The following is a 27254-nucleotide window of genomic DNA, read 5'->3' on the forward strand; positions in this document are numbered from 1 at the left end:
CTTCGTCAGTGGGGACAGCCAACGTCTTTGTCTTTGTCTAAACTAACTTATCTTTGTCTAAACTAACATTGAAAGTGGTTATGCTGATGGCGCTAATAACAGCCCAAAGAGTCCAGACACTACAAAAACTACGACTGGACTACATGACCAGCAACACGAATAATATAACATTTGTTGTTAAGGACCTGATCAAACAGAGCAGGCCAGGAATGCCAGGAATGAAGATCCAGTTCCTGGCATATCCAGAGGACCTACGATTGTGTGTGGTAACACATTTACACCACTACCTGAGAGTCACGGAAAACCTCAGAGGCTCAGAACAATCGGTCCTCATCAGCCACAAGAAACCACACCGAAAGGTGTCGACACAAACTATCTCCAGATGGTTAAAGGAGGTAATGGTGGTAGCGAGAATAAATACTCATATCTTTAAATCTCACTCCACCAGGGCTGCATCTACGGCGGCAGCAAGAACGATGGACGTGCCCCTTGATGACATCCTAGCAGCTGCAGGATGGGTGAATGAAAGAACGTTCCAGCGGTTTTATAATAAACCCATAATCGGACCAGGGGTATTTGCTCGTGCCATCTGAAGTTCTGTTACCTAGCTTTCACACAGGTTTGGAGGGGAAGCAAATAAAACATTTATTTTTTCCTTTATTTTAAAGCATCAGTGTCGTTACTAACTTCGTTATGTCTGAAAGCTTTAATAATAATCTCATCCATGGTCAATCCATTCAGTGTGTGACGCCTGGATTCGTAGCCGGCATAAAATCACAGAGCTTTGAAATCTTCACGTAGTCACTCACGTGACTCCGAAGTAAAATAGTAAGATTAAACGGGAACTTACCAGTTTGAAGTTTGATCTTGATTTTATGAGGAGTTACGATGAGCGATTACGTGCCCACCGTTCCCATCCTTATATTATCAAGGTCACATGGAAGTTCTAGTTTTTTCACAATCTTACTATTCTCAGGTCTTCTTAGTTATCTGTGATTTGACACCGCTGCTTTGAAGATTGACGCGCACGCAGACGAACGGCCCTTCTTCACGTAATCGCTCATCTTAACTCCTCATAAAATCTGGTAAGTTCTCGTTTAATCTTACTATTAAATGCTATTAAATATGCTGAGAGAATGGAGCAGGTGGGCTTGTACACTCTGGAGTTTAGAAGGATGAGAGGGGATCTTATAGAATCAAATAAGATTGTTAAGGGTTTAGACACGCTAGAGGCAGGAAACATATTCCCGATGTTGGGGGAGTCCAGAACCAGGGGCCACAGTTTAAGAATAAGGGGTAAGCCATTTATAACAGAGGCGAGGAAACACTTTTTCTCACATTGTGAGTCTGTGGAATTCTCTGCCTCAGAGGGCGGTGGAGGCCAGTTCTCTGGATACTTTCAAGAGAGAGCTAGATAAGGTTCTTAAAGATAGCGGAGTCGGGGGATATGGGGAGAAGGCAGGAACTTCTCTGATTGGGGAGGATCAGCCATGATCACATTGAATGGGGCGGTACTGGCTCGAAAGGCCGTATGGTGTACTTCTGCTCCTATTGTCTATGGTCTATGGTCTATAACAGTATATCTAAGAAATGCCCAGCCAAGTTGTGAGCATTCATGTCTCCCAAGCGTATCTCGTCTCACATATATATTAACTTGCATCGTCAAACATTTCTCCAGCCTGCCCCGATCTATTGCTGTAAAATTTGCCATCTCAAAACCAGGATTCAGAACCAATATTTCTGTAGGATTTTCTCAGCGCATAAATTGATTGAAAGATACAGCATGGAAGCAGGTCCTTTGGCCACCGAGTCCTCGCCAACCATCGATCACCCATTCACACTAGTTCAACGTTATCCTATTTTCGCATCCACTTCTTACATACTAGGGGTAATTTACAGAGGTCAATAAACCTACAAACCTGTGCATCTTTGAGATTATTGGAGGAACCCATGAGGTTACATGAAGAACATGCAAACTCCACACAGACAGTACTTGAGGTCAGGATTAAACCTGTGGTCGCTGGCGATGTGAAGCAGCAGCTCTACCAGATCCGTCATTGTGAGGCCATGTTAGATTAAATCTCATTGTTTTGTGAGCACTGTTGAAAATAATGCCATTAAGATGAAATTATTTAAAAACAATCAAAAAATTCATTCTTAATTTTTTTTAATGGATTTGATTTTAAATAAACATTTTTGATATTGAGAAAAGCATGTTTTAACTGGTTTCAGGAATTTTTAAACTAATGAAATATTTAGAGAAATAAAAGGCAGGACATTGAAACAAAATCTGATTATTATATCTTATAAACTTGCAGCAAAACTAAGGATGAGAAAGGAAAAAAGATTGAACAGGTCGGCCCACTGTCATTGGTAAGGCTCATTTTCTTGATTTCTAAAAAGTAACTGGCAATTATCTATATTACTCAATGTAAAGTATTTTAAGATCTAATTTGCTAATAGTTTTGTGAGAAAACTTTCTTTGTGAAATGCGTGCTTAAATATACTAAAACATAATTTATATGTAAAAGACTAAATGATGCAGTCTTTAACCATGCATAGTTATTTCCATATCATCAGGTGTGTGAAACATAGAACATAGAAAAATAGGTACTGGAGTAGGCCATTCGGCCCTTCGAGAGCCATTCAATATGATCATGGCTGATCATCTAACATCAGTATCCCGTTCCTGCTTTTTCCCCATATCCCTTGATTCCTTTAGCCCTAAGAGCTAAATATAATTCTCTCTTAAACATCCAATGAATTGGCCTCCACTGCCTTCTGTGTGTTGCCCTTGCAATAGAGTTCCACATATTTGGCTAAAAGAGGCACACTTTTTTGTTTTTGATAACTTGTTTTTTTAGCGACCTGAACTCATTGTTTGTTTCTTTGCCTTATTTTCACTATACATTTCCTGTTTGTTGTAACCCATGCTTCTAAAAACAACCGACGCAACGTTGAAGAAAAAATACCCTGCCGATTCTGCTATAAAACAGAAAATACTGGAAGATCTCATGAGGTCAGACAGCTTTTGTGTAAATGTGGGAAATGTTTAATGTTTGCCTGTATCAGGAAAGAGAACAATTCCACCCTCTGACTAAATAAATTCCTCCTCATCTTTCCTGAAGTAACGTCCTTTACCTATGAGGCTATGACCTCTAGTCCTAGACCAGTGGTTCTTAACCTGGGGGTCGCTTTGGGTTTTTCCGGGGGTCATGAAGGGGTTGTAAACAACATCAATTTGTTGAAGAAGTGTTTAAGGAGGAACTGCAGATGCTGGAAAATCGAAGGTACACAAAAATGCTGGAGAAACTCAGCGGGTGCAGCAGCATCTATGGAGCGAAGGAAATAGGCAACGTTTCGGGCCGAAACCCTTCTTCAGACTGACGAAGGGTTTCGGCCCGAAACGTTGCCTATTTAGATGCTGCTGCACCTGCTGAGTTTCTCCAGCATTGTTGTGTACCATCATTTGTTGAGCCATTTTAAGGAACCTAACAAAGGTAAATACCACACACAGTATTTTGTTCGCGTATGTGCGTATGTATACACATGGCCTATGAAAGAGGGGGTGCAGGTGGTACATTGTACCCGGGCCCGTAGTCCAAAAGGAGGGGGCCGGGAATTTCCTGAAATCTCAGAAAATGTTTGCATATATTTTGTGAAGACTAGCATTCACATTTTGTGTGAACCTACATAGTTTTGTATATCGTAATTCATAGAAATTGGGATCCATAATAAAGTGGGGAATTTTAACTGGTGGGTGTGTGGTCAGGGTACCCTGATTAAAAGAGGGGGAAGGGGAAGGCCCATCACTACTGAAGGGTCTTCCCTGTAGAGGGGGGTGGGGGGGGGGGGGAGCACTAGGACCCATTAGAGCCAGACCACGTGCTGTCTGCATGGTGGAGGTTGTGGGCCTTGTCCTGTGCCTGGAACTCTGGTGAGGTGACGGCTCTGGCCCGCTGGTGGTCGGTGGAGAGGGAAGGGTCGGCGGAGTCGCTGGTGGAGGCTGTGGGGAGCTGCAGTAGAGATACGGGCAGCAGCATCGGTGGCTTTCTGAAGATAGTGACGGTCGGCAGTGGCTGCGGTGGCCCCACCTGGGGAGGTGGTGAGAGTCGGCAGTTGCCGCTATTTCAGTGGTCTGGGCCTGGGTTTGGGTTTGGGTATGGGTGTGTGTGTCAGTGTGTGTGAGTGTGTGAGTGAGTGTGTGTGGGTGAGGGGTGTGTGGTGTGTGTGAGTGGGCGAGGGGTGTGGGTGAGTGAGTGAGTGGGTGTGTGTGTGTTAGAGGGAGGGTGAATTTTGTAAATGCAGTTAAAACCATTGGATCTGTTGAACCTGTCAACAAAGTATAGACTTGGTGACCTGTTTCGAAATGTTTGTGTTAGCATAAGAATACTATTAACAATTCCAGTAACAGTAGCTTCTGCAGATATGTCATTTAGCAAACTCAAGTTGATTAAGAATTATTTAGGTTTACAATGTCTCAGGAACGTCTTGTGGATTTGACCAGGCTAAGTATTCATAGAAACATAGAAAAACATAGAAAATAGGTGCAGGAGGCCATTCGGCCCTTCAAGCCAGCACCGCCATTCATTGTGATCATGGCTGATAGTCCCCTATCAATAACCCGTACCTGCCTTCTCCCCATATCCCTTGACTCCCCTAGCCCCTAGAGCTCTATCTAACTCTCTCTTTAATCCATCCAGTAACTTGGCCTCCACTGCCCTCTGTGGCAGAGAATTCCATAAATTCACAACTCTTTGGGTGAAAAAGTTTTTTTTCACCTCAATCTTAAATGACCTCCCCTTTATTCTAAGACTGTGGCCCCTGGTTCTGGACTCGCCCAACATTGGGGAATTTTTCCTGCATCTTCAAAATCAAAGTCGGTTTTATTTGTCACATATACCTGAAGGTGCAGTGAAATGTATTTGCAGGCAGTGATTCATTTAAAAAGAACACACAATACACAATAAAATTGTCTTTTGAAACCAGACCCAGTCTATTCAATATCGGCCACATCCTTGTGAATCTATTCTTCATCGTCTTTAGCTTAATCATATAATTCCTGTAGTATGGTAAACAGAACTTCATCAGATGAACTCCATCACATGTACTCAACAGTGACATATTCAGCATTTATGTACAATTGTAAGATGACATCCCAACTCTTGTACTCATTGATTCAGTCTATGAAAGCAACATGGCACACTCCTTCACCACCATTCTTTCAGGGTGATCTGGCCAATTGGATGCATAACTGATTTGGTGGTAGGAAGCAAAGTATGATAGTGGAGGTTGTTTGCCACTAGCTGTGTTGACATTATCAAAAATGTATCATTTCATGCTAGTCTGAGTTAAATTACATCTGTTAATCCCTTTCACACTTTTCCAGTTAATTATGCCCTTAGAAGACGTTCTTCACTGTCGATTATACGACCAATTTTAGTGTTATCTGCAAATCTCCAAACAATGCTACCTACATTATCATCCAAATCATTAATATATATGTGTAGGAAGGAACGGCAGATGTTGGTTTAAACAGAAGCTAGACACAAAAAGCTGGGGTAACACAGTGGGACAGGCAGCATCTCTGGAGAGAAGGAATGGGTGATGTTTTGGGTCGAGACCTTCAGCCTGTTTAGGAATAAGGGAAACGAGATATATGACAAATATAGACAAATATGTGATGAGATAAGGACCAATTAATGAATAAAAAAAGTAACAATGATAAAGGAAACAGGCCATTGCTAGCTGTTTGTGGGGTGAAAACGAGAAGCTACTGCGATGTGGGTGGGGGAGGGATAGAGAGAGAGGGAATGCCGGGGCTACCTGAAGTGAGATAAATCAATATTCATACGACTGGGCTGTAAGCTGTCCAAGCAAAATATGAGATGCTGTTGCTCCAATTGGCATTTAGCCTCACTGACAATGAAGGAGATCAAGGACAGAAAGGTCAGTGCAGGAATGGGAATGAGAATTAAAGTGTCTGGCAATCGGGAGATCAGGTAGGTTTAGGGGGGCTGAGCGAAGGTGCTCCGCGAAACGATCACCCAGTCTACATGGAGAGAGGGGAAACCCCGTTCCCTCAAGAATGAGGACATCTCGGATGTCATGGTACGGAACATCTCATCTTGGGCGCAGATGCAATGTAGACAGAGAAATTGGGAGTAGGTGATAGAGTTTGCAGGAAGTAGGGTGGGAAGAATTGTAGTTGAGATAGTTGTGGGAGTCAGTCAGTTTGTAGTAGATGCCAGTCAATAATCTATTTCCTGTGATGGAGTCTGTGAGATCAAAAAAGGACAGGGAGGTGTCAGAGATGGTCCAAGTAAATTTGAGTGCAGGATGAAAATTGGTGGTGAACTTGATGGAAGTCCATGAGTTCTATATGGGTGCAGGAAGTAGCACTAATGCAGTCGTCCATGTAACGGGCAGGAAATGGTGTTGGGTAGACTGATGGGACTGAAGGTTGATAAATCCCCAGGGCCATGATGGTCTGCATCCCAGGGTATTTAAGGAAGGGGCTCTAGAAATAGTGGATGCATTGATAATCATTTTCCAATGTTCTACAGATTCATGATCAATTCCTGTGGAATGGAGGGTAGCAAATGTTATTCCGTTCTTTAAGAAAACCGGCAGAGAGAAAACAGAATTAGAGACCAGTTAGCCTGACATCAGTGGTGGGGAAGATGCTGGAGTCAATTATAAAAGAAGAAATAGCGGCACATTTGGACAGCAGTAGCAGGATCGGTCTGAATCAGCATGGATTTACGATGGGGAAATCATGCTTGACTAATCTTCAGGAATTTATTGAGGATGTATCCAAGATAATGGACAAGGGAGAACTAGTGGATGTAGTGTACCTGGACTTTCAGAAAGCATTTGATTAGGTCCCACATAGGAGATAAGTGGGCAAAATTAGACCACATGGTATTGGGGGTTGGGTCCTGCCATGGATAGAAAATTGATTGGCAGACAGGAAACAAAGGGTAAGGATTAACAGGTCCCTTTCAGAATGACAGACAGTAACTAGTGGGGTACCGTAAGGCTCGGTGCTGGGACCATAGCTATTTACAATGTATATTAATGATTTGCACGAAGGGATTAAAAGTAACATTAGCAAATTTGCAGACGACACAAAGCTGGGTGGCAGTGTGAACTGTGAGGAGGATGCTATGAGGATGCAGGGTGACTTGGACAGGTTGGGTGAGTGGGCAAAAATGCAGTTTAATGTGGATAAAACTCCTGCACCTATTGTCTATCGGGAACAGGGCCTGTGTACGCCTGGAACAGGGATTGTTCAACGTACCCTACAAAGAGGTGGCATAGCAGGGGCCCATACGGGTGCCCATGGCTATGATTTAGATGGAGGAAGTTGGAGGAGTCAATGGATAAGTTGTTGAGGGTGAAGACCACCTCCGCTAATGCAGAGTGTTAGTAGAGGGAAATTGGGTCGTTCTGCGGAACCATCTCTCCACACCTTTCCAGTTATTCCAGCTTTTTGTGTCTATCATTAATATGGATGACAAACAACAGAGGACTCGGCAATAATCCCTGTGGCACGCCACTGAATACATTTCAGCCCCATATCTAACAAACAACCTCCACTATCAAACTTTGCTTTCTACCACTAAGCCAGTTATGGATCCAATAAGCTAGAACACCCTGGATCCCATGTGTTCTAACCTTCTAGACGAGCCTGCCATGGGGGAAAATAAATCCTGCCTCCCAAAATCTCTTAATTCTACTTTCCTACAGCTGATGTAAAGCTCATAGGTCTGCAGGTCTTTGAATTTTCCATGCTGCCCTCCTTAAATAAAGGCACACCATTAATTATCCTCCAGCCTGCTGGTTCTCACCTGTGGCTAACAAAGATACAACATTCTCTGACAGGCCATAGGCAATCTCCTCCCTTGCTTCCCACTACCTTCTAGGACACACAAGGATCTTTTGCACCTTTGCATGCTTTTAAAAATAAAATATTCTGGCTGCCATTATTGCTTTCCCCATAGAAATTAGTTTTGCAAATAAAATTGTGTAATTGGTCATTGCTTGTAAAAAAACCATTATTGAGGCTCCCTCCCTTTTAAGATATGTTAAAGATTAATCTAAATGATAAAGCAGGCAACATATTCATACTGACTCATAGAAAGCAAGTGTGTATTGTCAAAAATGAGCAAACACAGGAGCTGGGTGTGGACAGGGTAATAAAAATGCAGGGTTAGAAATGGAGGGAGATGTGGAAAGAGAGAGAGCAATGCTTAGATCTGCTGGTGGTAAACTATTTGCATCTGTGACTGCAGTTAACACAATCCATAACCACCCCCTTTCCCCAGGGGCAGTGGCAGTGTTGGATCACAGATCAAAGCACCTGTAATGTGCAGATACAATGCACACTTGTTATAACGGACCATGGGGGGAGGAATAGTATCCGTTATTGGCAATTGTTCATTATAACCGAGTAAGATAATCTCATTGTACTGTGCATAGAAACAAAGAAATGCAAATGCTAGTTAATGCACCAAAGAACACAAAGTGTTGGAGTAACTCAGCAGGTCAGGCAGCATCTCTGGAGAACATAGATAGGTGATGTTTTGGGTTGGGACCCTTCTTCAGACTGATTCAGTCTGCTGAGTTACTCCTGTAATGTGTCGTTTCAACTTAATACTAGGCGCCAATGCTGCTGGTTTGCACCTGTGCCCTGTTCTTCACCAGCTTCCATGTTGTCCGGTTGAAGTGGCTGTTGTTGCGGCTCACATTGTAGTCCCTGGCCGTCAGCGCTCTCTTCAGGCCACTGCCAATGACAGGATGCGCTCGGTCACCGTGGGGCTCCTTCTCCTCTCACCGACTGTCCCTTCTTCCTGTCAGCCATCGCTTTGTACACCCCCGGCTTCACAGCTGCCGCATCCTCCTCCCATCACTTTATCCTCTTCGCCGCTCCCTCTTCCACCTTTGTCTCCTCCTCTCTCCCTGCAGTCGACAACATCGTCCAAGGTGGAGTATGTATGTAGGCGATGCTGGAGTTGAGGTTGAAGGAGGAGGAGGAGGGGGGGGGGAGAGAGAAGCCGAGTGGACAAAGTGACAACCGATAGGAAGAAGTGGCAGCTGGTGAGAGGAGAGGGAAACCCATGGTGACAGAGTGCGTCATGTTGATGGCAGCAGGCTTCAATAAAGCGCTGCCGACCAGGTGCTACAACGTGAGCTTCAACAACAGCTGCGTCAACTGGACCGTGTGGCAGTAGGTGAGGAATAGCTCACTGGTGCACCTTGCGAGCCATGGGTCACATTGGCAACGTCAGTAGATCTGTCCGCTATAACCTAAATCCCTTATAAATTGGCCCATTAAAATGAGCGTTTACTGTTTCAGTATACTGACATTTTGATCTACACTTATCACTACTGGTAGTGAGACTATTAATATACTGACATAATGCACAATAAAGTGATGTTGATGATTCCTGTTTTCAATGTGATGTAATCCTTACTTCATCCTGCAGGTGGGTGGGTGGCTTGGAGGGTGCTCTTCTACACCTGTCTACACCTGGCTCTGGTGTGCTCCTGACAAAGATTCTCCAGGCTCTCAGTGCAAACAGATTGTTTTCTCTGGAGTGTTGTTGGCTGAGGGGAGACCTGATTGAAGTATGTACAATTATGGGGCAGGGCAGAGTCAGAAACCTTTTCCCCTAGGGTGGAAATGTCAAAGATTAGACGGCTTAGCTTTAAGGTGAGAAGGATAAAGTTTAAAAGAAATATGCAGCAAATGTTTCTTTGCACAAGGAGTGATGGGTCCCAAGAACACACTGCTATGGATGGTGGTGGAGGCAGATACAAAAGTGGCATTTAAGAGCCTTTTGGAAAGGTACATGGATATGCAGGGAATGGAGGGATGGGATCACATTCAGGCAGGGGAGATTAGTTTAACTGGATATTCTGTTCAGCAAGGAAATTGTGGGCCGAGAGGTCTGTTCCTATGCTGTACTATTTTATGCTCTATGTATTCCTAAATGCTCTTCCATTTTATGTGGCCGTTGGGCCAGAAACTATCATACAATATGGTGCAATTTTTCAAGGTGGCTTTGGGAAATTCTCTGTCACCCTGGTGTAAAGTCTTTCTACTGACCGGTTAGCGCGCATCAAAAGCATTTCACTTTACCTCAGTAGACCTGACAATAAATAAACCAAACAAAATCAAATGACGTTCCTGCTTTGAGGGTTCGGTGCCAGGCATGAGAAGGATAATACATGTTACCTGGAGATGTCGGCCTTCAAAAGGACAATGAGTGAGAAAGTTTGAAGAGATGAGAACTAATGGTTATTTCATTGTGGAATATTGTTTTAGAGCCTATTGATTTTTATCCAAGAAAATACAGACTGTTTAGATGGTTTACACAAAGTATTGGGACAAATGCAACACATTGAATGACCTCGGTGCTATTTTATGGTCCAGTGGAGATAATATTGTTGAATAACAATCAGATAAACCACAGATGCTGGAAATCTGAAATAAAAACTAAATGCTGGTAAGTCGGGCAATCTGTGGAAAGTAAAACGGGTAACTTTTCAGGCCTGGCACTGTAATGTATGAGACCACGTAAGGCCCTGTTGTGACTAGCACAAAGACAACACGTCCGACATCTTGTAAGTAAGATTTAATCTGAACAACCCACGGAAACTTCTCGAAGGTCACCTGACCTCAATCACGAGGCACAGGCATTTATATTAACGGGGCACTGACATTTATATTACATATACATCACATCTCCCCCTTCCCTTAAATTACCTTGCATCTCCCCCTAAAAGTTGGGGGGGGGGGGGGGGGGGGGGGGGGGGGGGGGGGGTGCTGTCCTGTGGTATGGCTGCCCAGTCTGCATGTGTTCGTTTTTCACTCTTTTTTAAAAACAAATTTTAGTGAGTTTTAGTGTTTAGTTTATGGAGTTCTAGACTTTTTTATGTGGGGGGTGGGGGGGGAAACTACTTTTCAGATTTCCTACCTGGTCGGAGAGGCAGCTTTTCTCCGGGCTGCATTTTCGACCCGTCCTCGCGGCCTACCAGCGGGCCTGGAGCGGAGTTTCGTGAGGGGACCGCCCAGTACCTCGGCTTCGGCGGCGGCACAGCGCTGGAGCGCTATTGCGGAGCGGGCGATGCCTTGCCTGGGTCGCCGCGTTGGAACTCCGGTATGCTGAGACCGCCGAGATAAACATCGCGGAGCTGCGGGTCTTTGGAGCGTCCAGCTGCGGGTGGCCAGCTGCGGGCGGCGGCGCTGAACTTAAACATCGGGAGCCTGGGATCTCTCAATGAGATCGCCAGTGGTGGAGCTCCAACCGGCGCGGCCTTGTTGGCTTTGGAAGCCGCGGTCTCCAGTAAGGGAAGCGGCTGTTCCAGGGTTCCCATGTCGCCGAGAGGATTCTCCCGATGCCGGAGTACAATCATCCGGCGAGAATGGCCTGGAACATCGGGCCTCCTTAAAGGCAACTGTGGAGGCCTCAATAGGCCCGACTATGGGTGGACATGGGATGGGGACTGGACACTGTACCTTTCCTCATAATGGGAACCATTGTGGGGGGATGTTTTTATGTTTACATTTCTTTATTATTGTTATGTCTGTATTTTTTCTTTATGTGCTGCATTGGCAAGAAACATTTCACTACACCTAGGTGTATGTGACCAATAAAATAACCTTTGACCTTTCTTTTCAACGTTGGCCAAAACTAATAAATTGAACCTTTAATCAATTTAATGTAGATAAAGTACTACAAATAACACAGTGCTCTTCATACTACCAAGCTATAAAATAATTGCCCAACAAGTTTACTTAACAAGTCAAGTTGGGGGTTTTGACAATCGCCCACTACTCGTATTTCCAACTCGTTCTGTGTCGTATTTCTGTTGTGTGCGAGTGTGGCTTGGCTCGCTTTGAGCCAATTCCCTCACCACAGAACCTTGTGATGCGGCCTGTGATAGTTCTCTTGAGTCTGGGAGACTGGCTCCTTCTGGGAGAGCGGTTCCTCCTCGTGAGAAAGTGTTCGCACTTGTCTGCTGCGTGTTGCCAGTGCATGGCTCAGCTGCTTCATGCGCAGGTCGCATGTCCTTCCTGTTTCTGCGGAACTCAGTACCGCTCGGTGTAGAGATGACGTAGCTCCGAGGGTACATGTTTCCTCTTGCAATACGGCCACGTTGCCACTCGGCTGGTTTGGCATGAAACCACACCTGTTGTTCCAGGCACGGCAGCGGCTTGGGGCTTACCTTCTCATTGAAGTATGCTGCCTGATTTTCTTGCCGGACGGCCAGTTGCGGTCCCATGGGAGGGACATGATGAGGCAGTAAGAGTGATAGAGGCGATGACAATTTGCTTCTTAACAGTCTACTGTTCAGTAACTGTGAGGGTGCATAGCCACCTGTCCCATCAAGTGGGGTGTTGCGGTATTCAAGGATGGCGTACATCGGGTCACGGCCACTGCGTTTGGCTTTCCTCATGATACTTTTTATAATTTGCACACAGCGCTCTATCTGCCTGTTGCTCTGTGGATATATGGGACTTGAGGTGACATGGGCAAATTCCCAGTCATCCTGGAACCTACGAAACTCATCACAGACAAATTGTCTCGCATTGTCTATCATCACTAAGTCAGGAATGCCATTCCGGGCAAACATGCCCATCATCTCACGTATCACTGAATGTGACGTCATGTCTGTCAGTTGCGCTATTTCTGGGTACTTGGAGTAATAATCTACTACAAGCAAATGGTCAACTGCATCTAGATGGAAGATGTCTGTGCCGACCTTAGACCATGGTCTGCTGGGGATGAAGTGTGATTGGAGCGGCTCGCTTGCTTGTGCTTTCCTGGTTGCCTGGCATATCGAGCAATTTCCCACTGTGTCCTCAATCTGTGCATTCATTCCTGGCCACGCAAATAAATTGCGAGCTCATTGTTTAAGTTTCGACTAATCCATCAACTTCATCGTCATGGCATGTATGGTAGCAATGTTACAAAATTTTGAGATTTAAAAAATCAAGTCTGCAATTTATCCCATCAGATAAAGCATAACAATAAGTTTAATTTGACACCAAATTCACTTTCATATCTCAAGTATTAAAAAAGGTATGACCATTTTCATACTCGGAAATTAGCATCTTGTTCCCTATTGATTTTCAATGGACATTGCAAAAAAGCTGTGATCTTGGATAGTCAAACGCCCATAAGGAAAGATTATTCCTAAGTGTCCAAAGATTTTCATCACAATATAACATGACTTTAGTGTTCATTGCCGGCTTTCTAGTGGGTTCATCAGACTTTAGTGCCCTCAAATGCCAGAAAAATACTGCTCGTAAAAATCATGGCATTTAATTGTTTGCTCTATAAAACCCTGGGGCTGCGAGAGGTTTGCGGAATCAGACAGTAATTTTAAAACTATTAGAACTGGGCCTATAAAACTAATAATACTAGGCCAACCGATTTTTCGTTAATGATTTACTTCATTATTAGTACTTACACAAAGCGCCAAAATGTTAAGGTTCGATCCTTGGCGATTTGTTTCAGCATGGAAACTGCGCAAGGCATGTCTGACCCTTTCTTATGTTACACAAAAGTGTAGGGTTCGATCCTTATCTGTTTCAGCATGTAACTGCACGGCATGTCGGCATGTGTAGGATGGCAGTGTACTCTTCGGCAGGCGGTGTTTTCCGCACTGTTTGCACTGGGCAGCCGGCTCAGGGCATCGGGGACAAACATTTCACGTCCCGACTTCCAGGTCGTACCGTAGCAGGTGCATTCGCATGCGCTGGAGTCTGGGGCTTAATTTGTGTAGCGGTTTAGCGAGCAAGCCTACTAATGGCTTGTGGTCAGTAAGGATTACTGTGCACAGACCGACAATGAAGTCATGAAACTTTCTGCATGCGTACAATATGGAGCACAGCTCATTCTCTATATTTGCATAGTTGCACTCAGCCACGTTCACACATCGTGATGCGTAGGCAACAGGTCTCTCATCTTGCATCAGCGCTCCAAATCCGCTGTTGGAAGCATCTGTGGCAATCGAAACGGGCGCGTTCACCTCGTACAGTTTGAGTATGGGTGGCGAAGTGAGAAGACATTTCTTCTGTGTTTCTGCTCAAAATGCCACGCTATTCCCTTTTCTGTTAACTGTCTTAAGTGGGGTGGTGATCTCCGAGAGGTTCGGAATAAACTTGGCTATGTTTGTCACCATCCCCCAGAACGTTTGCACTTCAGCCTTGTTTGGCGGTTATGGCATTTGTAGCATGCTGCTGACACGAGATGGGCTTGGTGGCACGCCTGCTTGCGAGATGACGTGTCCCACATATTCAATCTCATTTGAGCGCATTACCGACTTTCGGGGATTGAGCTTTAGGCCGGATTCTTTCACCCGTTCGAGTAGGGTTTTCACCCTTGCGTCATGTTGTGCTGTGTTCACAAGAATGTCATCAACAACTATCTCCATCCCTTCAAAATCGCTAAACTCTTCCTGCATCGGCCTCTGCCGAATCTCACTTGCGGATGAGATTCCAAATGGAAGCACGAGGTATCTGTATCTCCCAAAGGGAGTATTAAATGTGGTCAGACGCGAGCTGTCATCACTCAGTGGGAACTGCTAGTACCCACTTGTAGCGTCAAATTTCGAGAACCTTTCTACATTTGGCATGCGGGCTGCAATGTTCTCGAACGTCAGCATCGGGAAATGCTCCCTGCAAATGGCCGCATTGAGGTCACGTGGGTCAAGGCATATACGGACCGCCATTAGGCTTGTTAACCACAGTCATTGAATTCACCCAATCCGTCGGTTCGCTCACGGGCTTTATGACTCCAAGCTTTCCATGCGCTCTAATTCGGCTTTGACCTTATCCCTGAGTTTATATGGGATAGTGCGGAGCCGGTTTTGCTTAGGTTGCACGTTCTCTTGCAGCGCTATGTTGTACTCATGTCCTTTTAGCCTTCCCAGCCCTTGGAAAATCTCGCGATTTTCCTCAATGATCCTCGCAGTGTATGATGAGCCCGCACTCACGCCATCAACCGCCTCCTTTCGCACAAGAAGCCCTAACTTTTCACACGTTAGTTTCCCAAATATGGGTTTCACATTCACCCTCACTATTTGAAAGACAACCCTGTGTTCTTTCTTACCTACTTTGACGTTCCCCATTGCCTGCCCCACGGGCTTCATTGTATGTCCAGAGTATGACCTCAGGGTCACGTTCATCTTCAGTAAGTCAAGACCAGTCTTTCTGAACAAGTGCTCTGGCAGGATGTCCACGAGCTCCAGAGTCAAGTTTGAACTCAATGTTCACCTTGTTGATGCTGCACATCTGTCCCCATTCACACGTCGACCCAATCACAGCATCAGTCACGGCGTCAATGTAGAAGACATCAACATTGTCGTCCACTGGCTCAGGCAGTGGTGAAGTGTTCATCTGGAACTCAATGTCGCGGACGTCATGGCTCCAGTCCCCGGCCTTTTGTCTGATTAGCCAGTCATGTTGTCAGGTACGTGGACGGCTGTTGGGCGCTCTATTTACCGGGCAGTCGGGGGATCTGGAAAGATGTCCAATCTCTCTGCAGGTATAACATCTCATGTACTGAGCAGGGCAGTAGTTGCCTTTATGCCTGCGTGTGCATGACCGGCAGACGGTATCCTTATCATAATCACGTATTTCTGTCTGTGGTTGTCTGGATCGCGAATCCTTGCCTCGGCCCCATGGCCGACTGGTGCTGTCCCCTTGCACGTAATCAACAGTCTCTTTGGTGTCGATGGCGGTTGGGGCTTCATCTGTTCGGCTGCTGCTTCAGCTATCAGACACTTGTCACTGCATTTTTCCAGTGTTAAATCATCGCATTGTAGTAGTTTTTCCCGGAGTGGCTGGCTGGTGATGCCGCAGATAATTCTGTCTTGCAGCAATGAGTCATGGATAATGCCAAACTTGCAATCATTAGCTAAAGACTTCACTGCACTCAAGTAGCTGGAGAAGGTCTCTCCTCGCCGCTGATTACGTGTATTAAAGATATATCTTGAGACAGTTCTTTTTTGGTTCACAGTATGTCTGAAACATATTCTTCAACAGTTGTATCTTGTCAGTTTCCTCCTGGGCAAACTCAAAAGGTCTCATAAATCTCCTGAGCTGTCGGCCCTGCTACATGGAGGAATGTTGCACAGTGAATATTATCTGGTTTATTTGTTAGTTCTGTTGCCGCCTCGTATAGCTGGAATGCCCTTATCCAGTCCTTATATTTCTTGGCCAAGTTTCCTTGCATGGAGAGTAGCCCCGGAGGCTTGAGTCCTGCCATTCTTTTCTTTAGATTTTTTTTTTAACTTTGACACCATGTAATGTTTGAGACCACGTAAGATCCTGTTGTGACTAGCACCAAGACAACACGTCCGGCATCTTGTAAGTAAGATTTAATCTGAACAACCCACGGAAGAGAAGTTGGTGCTGCTTAAAATCTTTAACAAATCCTGATTTGCTTGGCAATGTTATGAAATGTTGCCCCTTCAGTATATTCCCCTACATTGTGCAGAGAAAGATGAGCAGGAATAGATCATGTGGCATCTTGAACCAGCTCCACCAAACAATAACATCATGAGTGAAGTGGTCTGGTTTTTACTCCACTTTATTGCTTATTCCCCATAACTCTTAACATTCCTAGAGTCTAATACTTTATCCATTCCAAAGTGATCTAACCACCAGTCACATCTTCCCATCCCCATCGCTTTCCACCTGCTACAGAGACTGCTGCCTCCTCAACTCCTTGGTTCACTTCCCAGTCAGCCCAAACCACCCCTCCCCAAGTACTTTCCAACATCAGTTATCCAAAATCAGTTTCACTCATTTTTAATCATTTGAACTTATTTAAATTTAATCAGTCATTTAAATCTGGCATCTTGGTAAGTCTAGGAAAGGTTTGGAATTTGGTAAAAGCTTTTGAAATGGTAACTTACAGCAGTGATGATATAACGATGGGTTACTTTGAATTGTTACCCAAAGTCGATCCAAATGTAATTTTGAACAATTTGAATTAATTAAAATAGCAATGTAATATATATAGATAGATACAATTTTTAAAATGTCAATATGGGTTTCAAAATTAATAGCAGTGTTTCTAATTATTCTTATTTAGTTTCGCTATGCAGATTGTGGTGATAAATTGTTGATGGTGCTGGGTAGTTTTGCTGCCATAATTCATGGAACTGCCCTGCCACTCATGATCATAGTGTTTGGAGAGTTGACAGACAGCTTTGTTCATCATGGACTTATGAAAAATATACCAGGTAAATATATACACGACTCTTCCACAGAAACCACAGAAGCTTGAATACTTGCTTTCCTCTTATGTAAGTACATAGCTGCATTTGTACAACTTTGAGCAGGAAATGGAGGAACTGACCAAATATATATACTTTTTGTAGATGGATAGATCACGTGATTTTAACTTTCTGGATTATCAAGATAATGCCGTTCTGATGCAGATATTGTACAGTATAATTTAACCTTTTGTACACACTTTGGTCATTTATTTGTCTTGATTTGCTAGCGCTATCTCTGAGAATACTGCACTGTTATTTACACATTCAAATTCATTAAATTCATTAAATTCAATAACGACTTTATATAAGTTACAATCAACTGTCAAAAATGCGTGCTAGCAGTATTTGATGCTCTCACATAAATTTAGTGTTAACAATGGAAGACCATGTGTTCACCTAAACAAAATGTTAAAGGTTTTGATATATAAACGTTCACCAGAGCCACTTAATTTTGGTTAAGATTGGACTAAAGAAAAGTCCTGACCCATAACGTCACCTATCCATGTTCTCCAGGCATGCTGCCTGACCTGCTGATTCTCTCTAGCACTTTGTGTCTTTTTAAATGTATAGGTTTCATTGCACTTCAGTTTTTACTCAAAATATATCTATCAGTTTTTAGATGACAGTAAAGAAGATTTGTCTTTTATTGGGATCTGAATTTGAAAATGCACTGCTGTAGCAAGTTGGCTACAAGATGGCACTGGGGCAGGGTGACCCTTTGTCTGTTCTTCCCAGAGAAGAATCTATTATCTTCTATATTACTAAAAGTCTGTTCTTGACCGATTTTGGCTTACTGTGCTGCGATTTCCGAGAGTACGCCACCACCTACGGCCGTCATTTTTGGCCACCTCGCTCGGAGCCCCCCTCTGCCACATGTGTGCCGAGGATTTTCCCTGTCGATGATAATTGGCAGACATATTAATGTTTTTACAAAATTCCCCATTCTCTCTGCTGCCCCTGCTGGAGGGAGGGGAGGGACTATAAAACCAGGAAGTGGTGTGCCTCAATCAGTCTCTGCAAGTGGTGTGCCTCAATCAGTCTCTGCAAGTGGTGTGCCTCAATCAGAGCTCCCCCCCCTCCCTCCCTCTCCTCTCCCCCCTCTCCTCCCTCCTCTCCTCTCTCCCCCTCTCCTCTCTCTCCTCTCTCCCTCTCCTCTTCCCCTCTCCTCTCTTCCCCCCCTCTCCTCTTCCCCCCCTCCTCTCCCCTCCCCCTCCTCTCCCCCCCCTCTCCTCTCCCCCCTCCTCCTCTCCCCCCCTCTCCTCTCCCCCCTCTCCTCTCCCCCCCTCTCCTCTCTCCCCCCTCTCCTCCCCTTTCCACGCCCCCACCTCTCCTCCCCCCTCTCCTTTCCCCCCCTCTCTCTCTCTCTCCCCTCTTTCCCTCTATCCCCTTCTCTCTCTCAATCTCCCTCTTCACTCTCTATCCCTTTCTCTCTCTCTCCATCTCTCCCTCCCCACCCTCTCTCCCCCCCTCTCCCCCCCTCCCCCCCTCTCTCCCCCCCCCCCCCCCTCTCCCCCCCCTCTCCAGGGGGGGAATTAGCGGGAGTGCGGGGGCGGGGTGGAGGGGGAATAGTTAGTGTATGTGACGCTGCATGCCGCCCCCCCCCCCCCCCCCCCCCCCCCCTTCCACAACCGCACGTTGGGGGAACAGACACAACGGGTCTGAACTTGGTCTAGTTATCTCATACAATTGCCCTAAGTCTTTCAAATCTTTTTTCTATCTGTAAATCTATACAATGCTGAGAATTATATTCTGCACTCTGTATCTTCCCTTTTGTTTTATCTGTTGTACTTTTGATTTGTATTTGTGTACAGTATTATCTGATTGGACAGCATGCAAACCAAGTTTCCACTGTACCTCGGTACATGTCAATAATAAACCTCAGCATTGTTATTTTGCTTCATGACATTAGTGCTGTGTGTTTGCAAGCTGGTCAAATTGTCATTCCCTGCACTTTTGTTTTTGAAATGTTCACCCCTTCTAGTGAAACATCAGCATATTTCAGAACTAGATCAGAGATCGGAGAGAAGTAACTGCCCTCACTTTACCAAAGCTGTTATTTAATGACAACTGATGATTTCTGGAACAAAGATCTAACCTGATTTAAGACGTCAGAGTAAGAATGCCTTATCTTTATTTTAAAGATTAACAGAGATGCTGGAAATCTAAAATAAAAACAGAGAATACTAAAAACACTCTGCAGGTCAGCCAGCTCTGGGGAAAGAGAAGCAGATTATGGATTTTGGGTTAGAGACATTTTGCTGGAACAGTAAAAGAGATACAAGAGAGGGAAGGAAGGTGATAGGATGGAGGAATAAGACAAAAATATATATCTGTGATAGGGTGAGAGCAGTTAGAAGTTGGCTGTTTTTTTTACTCATGTTGAAAGTAGCAAGGTGTGGGACATGTCCTGTAGTTTAGGCTGTGCTCATGCAGAGAGGGAAAACTGAGCAAAATGACAGATAGACAACCATCACAACCAGACAACCATGGCCACTTCTAATATAGAAAGGTAATATGAGTTACCTAAAATTGGAGAGTTATTTAAATTTAATTTCTCCAGTTGCAGTCATGGCAATTTGACTCGTGCTTTTGGACTAATGGTGACAAATTTAGAATGCTAGATCAGTAATTTTACCACAATCCTTCTAAAATATCATCATGAGATCTTCTGAATGCAAGTCCAAAAATGCACTGCACTCTCAATATGATGCTGGAATACTAAACTAGAATTTGGTGCTTCAATCACTGGAGCGGGATTTGAACCTTTAATCTCCTGATTCAGATAAGTGCTCACCACACCGAACTTTTGCATCAGGTGGTTAAACCTTGATGTGACCATAATTGGTTACTTGCAGAATGATCACAATGTGTACGTGTCGGCCAAGGAAACAGCAAAAAATTGTGGTTTCTTTTTTATGACTCTTAACTTCCCCTTGTAAAGTGTGACGCACTGTTTTGATGACACTGAGCTGAGTCAGTCGATTTAATTCAGGGTAGTGGTCGGGGAGTCTGAACTAGTTGCAGTACTCTGGTTTAGAAAAAGGAAGAAGGTGGTTTCTTTTGTTCCAGCATTTCCTCCCAATATAACGGTAGAGTGAGACATGGATCACAAGAAAGTTCATCACTAGATCCACCTAAACATATTTGCAGTGTCAGAACCAGTTTTGAGCGCTGAGCTCTTGCCATGCCTAACATCTGAAGCAGCAACTAGGACATTGTAGTCATAGAAAAGTTCAACAATGATTCATGAGTGTGGAACCAAGGGTGAAAAGGTATGGAGGTAGATTTTGGTGCAGGAAAATGGAGCCAAGGTAAACAATTAGCCAATTGGGTAGGTTGATGAGACAGATAGACCAAGAGACTACACTAGAATAGACTTCCTGCAAATGAAAATACTTTATTTCTGTTTGGCATGTTTTTAATTATCTCTCAATTTTGAACTCCTCAATTAATCATTCCCCATTCTTTATTCCAAAGAAAATTACCTAGGAGGAAGGGCAATTGCCAATTTTGCTCTGGGATTATGGGTCGAAGGCAGGTGAATAGGGTAGAGACGGAAAGATAGATCAGCCATGATTACATGCCTAGTAGTCTCGATTTGGCCAAATGGCCTAATTCTGCTCCTATGGCTTATGAACATATGAAAGCAGCATATTGATCAGCTGGAATTATGGGGAGAGAAATGCATATGGACAATCTGGACAAATCTGAGATGCTGCACTTTGTCAGGTCAAAAATAAGAGAAAAGAATAGCAGTAAATGGCACGATTCTTCAGAGCATTTACGTACAGAGAGATCTTGGTGATGCAGGCACATAGCTCCCTGGAAGTAGAGAGGTTGAAAAAGAATGATTAGGAGGCTGAGGGTAGACCCAGTAGAAGTATATATAATTAGGCTTATATATGCCAGATAGCCAGAGGCATTTATTTGATCAATGGCAGGAAGCAAAGGTTATTGGTTAACAAGAATTTTAATGAATGGTGGGATGTATGGAGCTAAGTTCTGCAAGTCTTGGTAATGCACCTCTTGTTACTGGTGTATATGTTATTTAGACACAAATGTGTGAGCTATCATTAAGAGGTTTGTTGCAAATAGAAACTTTGGCTGGGTGGATAGACAATGAAGAATGAATTTTAAGGCAATCAGAAAATATCAATGTGCCATATGCACAAATACAGTGAGCTACAGGGCTAATAAAAATATTGCTTACAGCAGCAAAACATAAATAATTCACAAATTACCCATAAATTCAGCAAGAAAGTAAAAAATAAAAAATAAAAATATTCTAAATAAACAGGACTAGCTTAGATAGGAGATCTTGGTCATCATGGTCAAATTAGGCCAAAGGGCCTGTTTCCGTGCTGTATGACTCCATGACTATTTTTGACACTTCTATTCCAATTTCAGTCTCATTCTTGTTCTACTGTGAGAGCAGGGAGACTCTGCAGTTGATAACATTAATAAAGCAAAACAGAAATGGAAGATGACTTCACCTCCCTACATTCATTCTCCTTACTATCCCATCACAACCTTACTACCTAAACTCCTTGGTTTGATCTTCCTTACTGGAGCTTAATGACATTCATTGATCCTGAAACTAGGTCAACTTTTCTCAGTGTCACACCTTAAACAGTCTTTCATCTTCAGCAACTACATGATGAGTCAGAGAAGATTGCTTGTTTCCTAACTGACTCAGTGTTATAGCATTACATACTGTATGTGTGTGCGGGCGAATGTATGCGAACACGTGTATGCACGCGTGTGACATAACTGCATGTGAGTGCACGTGCATGCTCATGTGTGTGCGTGATGTCACTGTGTAGATACTTAATATTAAAATATCTTGCATTCTATACTTCCTTTGTTATCATTTCCTCATATTTATGTGATGACGATTTCAATGAATGTTACTAACTTGAACAGAAGGACATATACTAACTGCAACATATCCATTCCAGCAAATTCAACGCTGAATGTAACTGGTGATTTTACCGAAACATTGGAGGAGCAAATGACGAGGTAGTTAACACATCAAAAAGGGTTATATTAATTTTGTATTAATTTCTATAATCATACTGGTTGGCTCCAGTTGATGACACAAAGATATTTTAGTAATTTCATAATTTCAAATAATTAGAATTAAGTTACAGCTGAAGTTATTCATTGCACCATCAACTGTAATATCAGTTGAAAATTATATTGTTAGGATGATGCATTATTGATCTGGCACAGATGGAAAGTAAAACATAAATCGGAAAGAAAACATGATATTTAGAAACATAGAAACATAAAAATTAGGTGCAGGAGTAGGCCATTCGGCCCTTCGAGCCTGCACCGCCATTCAATATGATCATGGCTGATCATCCAACTCAGTATCCCGTACCTGCCTTCTCTCCATACCCTCTGATCCCCTTAGCCACAAGGGCCACATCTAACTCCCTCTTAAATATAGCCAATGAACTGGAAATATAGCCCATAAACATTTGATTATGTTTAGCTTTGGTTGTGATGTTAAAATATGAAATAAGATAATTTTCTGGTTGGTCCACAATTCCAGAAGTATGATCTCTTTGAGGCAATGTCGCATGGTAATAGCAACATTTAATTGACAAGGACGGATGTAACTTTCAAACTTTGCTGCCTGGTTGGAAACTTGTTGGAGCTGATTTCTCAATAAAACCCACCTGATTTTAATTTAATTCACTTTAATGGACCAAACAAGGTTATTCTACAAAGGATGGGCAGTCCTTTTCTTGGTCACCACTCAGATTAGAACATAAAACAGTACAGCGTAAGATCATGCCTTTCAGCTGACAATATCTGTGCCGAAATTGACACCAAGGTAAACTAATCTCATCTGCCTCATATAATCCATACCCCTCAATTCGCTGCATATCCATGAGCTTATCTGAAAGTCTCTTCCATTTCCACCATCGTATCTGCATCCACTACCACACCAAGTAGTGCATTCTGGCCACGTAGCACCTTGTATGTAAGGGAAAAACTTGCCCTGCACAGCTACTTTATATTTTGCCTCTTGCACATTAACACAATGCCCACTGGTCTATGATATTTCCATCCTGGGGAAAAAAGTTCTGACTCTACCCTATATATGCCTCTCATCATTTTAGTTACTTCTATTATCTGTCCCCGCAACCTCTGCGTTCTAGTGAAAATAACCTTTCCTTATAGGTAATAGCCTCCAATCCATGCAGAATTCTGCATCACTTTTGCATCCTTTCCAAAGCCTCCACATCCTTCCTGTAATGCGGCGACCAAAACTGTGCACAATATTCTAAATACAGTTTAACCAAAGTCATATAAAGCTGCAACATTCATTCCTGATTCTGATACTCGATGCCAATGAAGACAAGCATTCTAAATGATTTCTTTAACATTCTATACCATATTTCTGAGGAATAAGTATTGCCAGCAATTTGTCCTGGACCAGCATCACCAAAGCAGTGGCCAAGAAAGCACACCAATGCCTCCACTACATTAGAAGGCTTAGGAAGTTCGGCATGTCCCCACCAATCCAAAATGCAACACCTTCATACCACTGAATATTTTGACAGCCTTTTTCACAGTCCACAATCCCAGCAACCTTGGGGTCATCTGCCAAGTTACTAACCAACCCTCTTCATTTACGTATATATACACACACACACATATATATATATATATATATAGATATATATATATATATATATATATATAGATATATATATATATACATAGACATATTTATCCATATATACATAGATAAATATATATACTACACACACATATATATACACACACACACACACACACACACACACACACACACCACACACACACACACACACACCACACTACACACACACCTTATTGTCTTTATGTATCATTATATATAGCTATATATTATCCATGCAACCCCCACCACTGTCACTGTGAATCCTGCACAGAACTTAATCTTCTGGAGCAGCCCTACTATGGAGGACTTTATCAAATGCCTTATATAATTCTTGTAGACTGCTTCCTACCCTCCCTACCCTTATCTTGTAGACTGCTTCCTACCCTTATCAACCACATTTATCACTTTTAAAAATCCAATCATGTTAGTAAGACATGACATGCCACATATGCTGCCATGCTGTTTGTCGATTAATAACCCATTGTCTTCCAAATGAGAGTAAATCCTATCTCAAAGAATCCTCACCAACAATTTCCCCACAACTGATATGAGGTCTACAATTCCCTAGATTCTCTCTACTTCACTTCTGAAACAAAGAAATACATTTTGCCACCATCCAGTCCTCCGAGATTGCAGTGGGTGGCAGTAGATGCTGAATATCAAAGAAATTAAATTATTATTTATTGCCTCACAACAGCTTCATATTAATTGTCTAATCCCAGTACTTTTATTTCAATACAGTTTTTTTTTCTACTTTGCAGATTTTCCTTTTACTATTCAGGGTTAGGGGGAGGTGCTTTTATTACAGCCTTTATGCAGATTTGCTTCTGGTCACTGGCAGCAGCAAGGCAGACAATGAAGATAAGAATTGAATTATTTCATGCTGTGTTGCGTCAAGAAATTGGATGGTTTGATGTCAGTGAGGTTGGTGAGATCAACACCCGTCTAACTGAGTAAGTGATCACAAATACAGACTTTAATTCATATATATATATTCACTCTCACTCATACATACATACATTGTAAGTGGCCATTATTAGCAAGGTCAGCATTTAATGTTCATCCATAATTCTCTTTGAGATGACAGAGGAGTTTCAACTCATTGAATTGCTGTAAACCCTCTGGCAAAAGCACCTCCACAATTCTGAGCCAATGAAGGATTATCCAGGATGTTCTGGGACTAGGAAAGAACCTTTAGCCAATGATGTTTCCATAAACCTGCAGCCCTTTTCCTACTCAGTAGAATTTGTGGGTCTGTGGGGTGATGTCAAAAAGCCTTGGCGATGATGTAATCTGTTTCATAAATGAAGCAGACTGCCAGCCGGAGGCTGCTGCTTTATTCTAGACGGTATTGAGCTTCTAGAGTGTTATTGAAGCTGTTCTCAACTGGACATTTGATTAATATTTCTTTACATTCCTAAAGTGTACCATGAATGCAGTGGAAAGAATATGTGGAGTCAATAATAAAACCACATGTTGCTGGAGACTCAACCTCCTCCCTGCTTTACTAGCCACAATACAGTTTGTGACCAAAGGTGATCCCCATTATCTTAATGATGACAGATTGGCGATCGTTATGGACCTTTGAATGGTTAGGCTCATCTTTGTTGGAGATGGTTATTGTCTAGCACGTGGCACATGAATGTTATTTGCCACGTATCAGCAGAAGCCTAAATGTTCATATTTTGCGACATGAGAACATAGACTGCTTTATTATCTGTGGAGCTTGAAATGGAATTGACCATCTCTCATGATGAAGGAACAGTAGTGGATGACACAGTCTGGGCTTAAATTATTAACCTCGAACAAACAACACAATATCTGACATGAGCGAGTTATTTAAAGACCAGCTGATCAAAATTCAGCACCAACATGTTCGAGTGTTGAATGAAAATCAAGAATGACAAGGTTCAATGGTACTTTATTGTCGCATGCACTTAAGTTGAAATTATTTTTTTGGATGCAGTTTAATGACAATCCTACTACACATTATGCACAATTATACGAATTATGAGATAATAGACCACACTGAGTCAGTGCCAAGTGTCGCTACGTTTTACGCGCCAAGTTGATTTCGGTTTGGTTTTGCATCATTTGTTTTTGATTTAAGTGCAGATGTCTCAAGCCTGTAGCGCTTGCAAAGGAGGGAAAACACCAGCAGGTTCATTGAGCATCTCCCATGCTGTTGTGCAGTTTCTGCACTTTTTAATTCCCAATTACCTCTCTCAGCAATAACAACAATAGTCCCAACACTAACCTTTGTGAAATGCTCTTTCCCCTCTGCTGCCAAGCTTGGTGATTAGTTAAACCCTCCATTCCTCTGTTTTCTTTTTATTATCGACTTGCTACCTGTTCTGTCACTTCTTCCCTGACACTTTGTTCTGAGCTAATGAAGAACTGCAGAAATCCTATCTTTGTAATATATAATTTGTGCAAATTATTCTCGATATAGTTCTAAACTAAGGCAGGATCACTTTTATTTTTAATTATACACAGAGTTCTTAACTTATTTTATCAGTTTTTATAATGCCCTAGTGATTTTTCATTGATTCATGCATGGTTGGGAGGTTATTTGGCCACTGTAAATTATTTTATTGTGACATGTAGCGAGAAACATTTTGTTTTGCAAGCTATACAGGCAAATAATGCCATGCATGAGTACAATCAAATCATACATGAGTATCACAGGTGGTGCAAAACCAGGAATGCATCGAAGTACAGAATGTAGTGTTACAGCTACATAGAAAGTGCAGTTTTTTCAGAAAGCACAAGGGCCACAATGTGATAGATTGGGAGATTGGAAATAAATCCTTAGTTATGAGATTCATTCAAGAGTCTAGTAAGAGTGAGGAAGAAGTTGTTCTTAAATCTGGTGGTGTACCTGCAAATTTTGTATCCTCTGACTGATGGGAGAGGAAAAGAGTGAATGACCAGGGTGTAAGTTAGTCCTTGATTATGTAGGCTACTCTCCCAAGGCAGCATGAAATGTAAATTAAATCAGTTGACGGGAAGAGTGGCTTTATTCACAACCTTCTGCAATTTGTTGTGGTCTTCGGCAGAGCAGTTGCTAAACCTTGCAGCAATGCATCTCGATAGGATGCTTTCTCAAGTGTAGATGAGTGGAAGAGGTGATGGAGATGTGAGGGGACCGTGTGGAGAAAAGTTTCCGAAACAAATTAGTGAGGTGAAGGGAATACGTTGTGAGCCAGCGTAGACCTGATCGGTCAAAGTATCGTCCTTCCATGTATGGAGTGATGAAATAACACTTGGGTCC

The 27254-nt window shown here is 43.0% G+C and overlaps 1 protein-coding gene across 1 annotated transcript in view; it reads left to right on the forward strand.

Moving 5' to 3' along the window:
* Nucleotides 1-27254, forward strand: part of LOC129709333 (ATP-dependent translocase ABCB1-like) — a 162435-nt gene that overhangs the window by 8806 nt on the left and 126375 nt on the right. Inside the window, exons 2-5 of the mRNA XM_055655616.1 lie at nt 2319-2373; nt 17118-17268; nt 22263-22323; nt 24742-24933. Of these exons, the coding sequence (XP_055511591.1) occupies nt 2319-2373; nt 17118-17268; nt 22263-22323; nt 24742-24933 (459 nt within the window). The remainder of the gene's footprint in view (nt 1-2318; nt 2374-17117; nt 17269-22262; nt 22324-24741; nt 24934-27254) is intronic.

This window comes from Leucoraja erinacea, chromosome 2, assembly GCF_028641065.1.
Source record: "Leucoraja erinacea ecotype New England chromosome 2, Leri_hhj_1, whole genome shotgun sequence".
NCBI lineage: Eukaryota > Metazoa > Chordata > Chondrichthyes > Rajiformes > Rajidae > Leucoraja > Leucoraja erinaceus.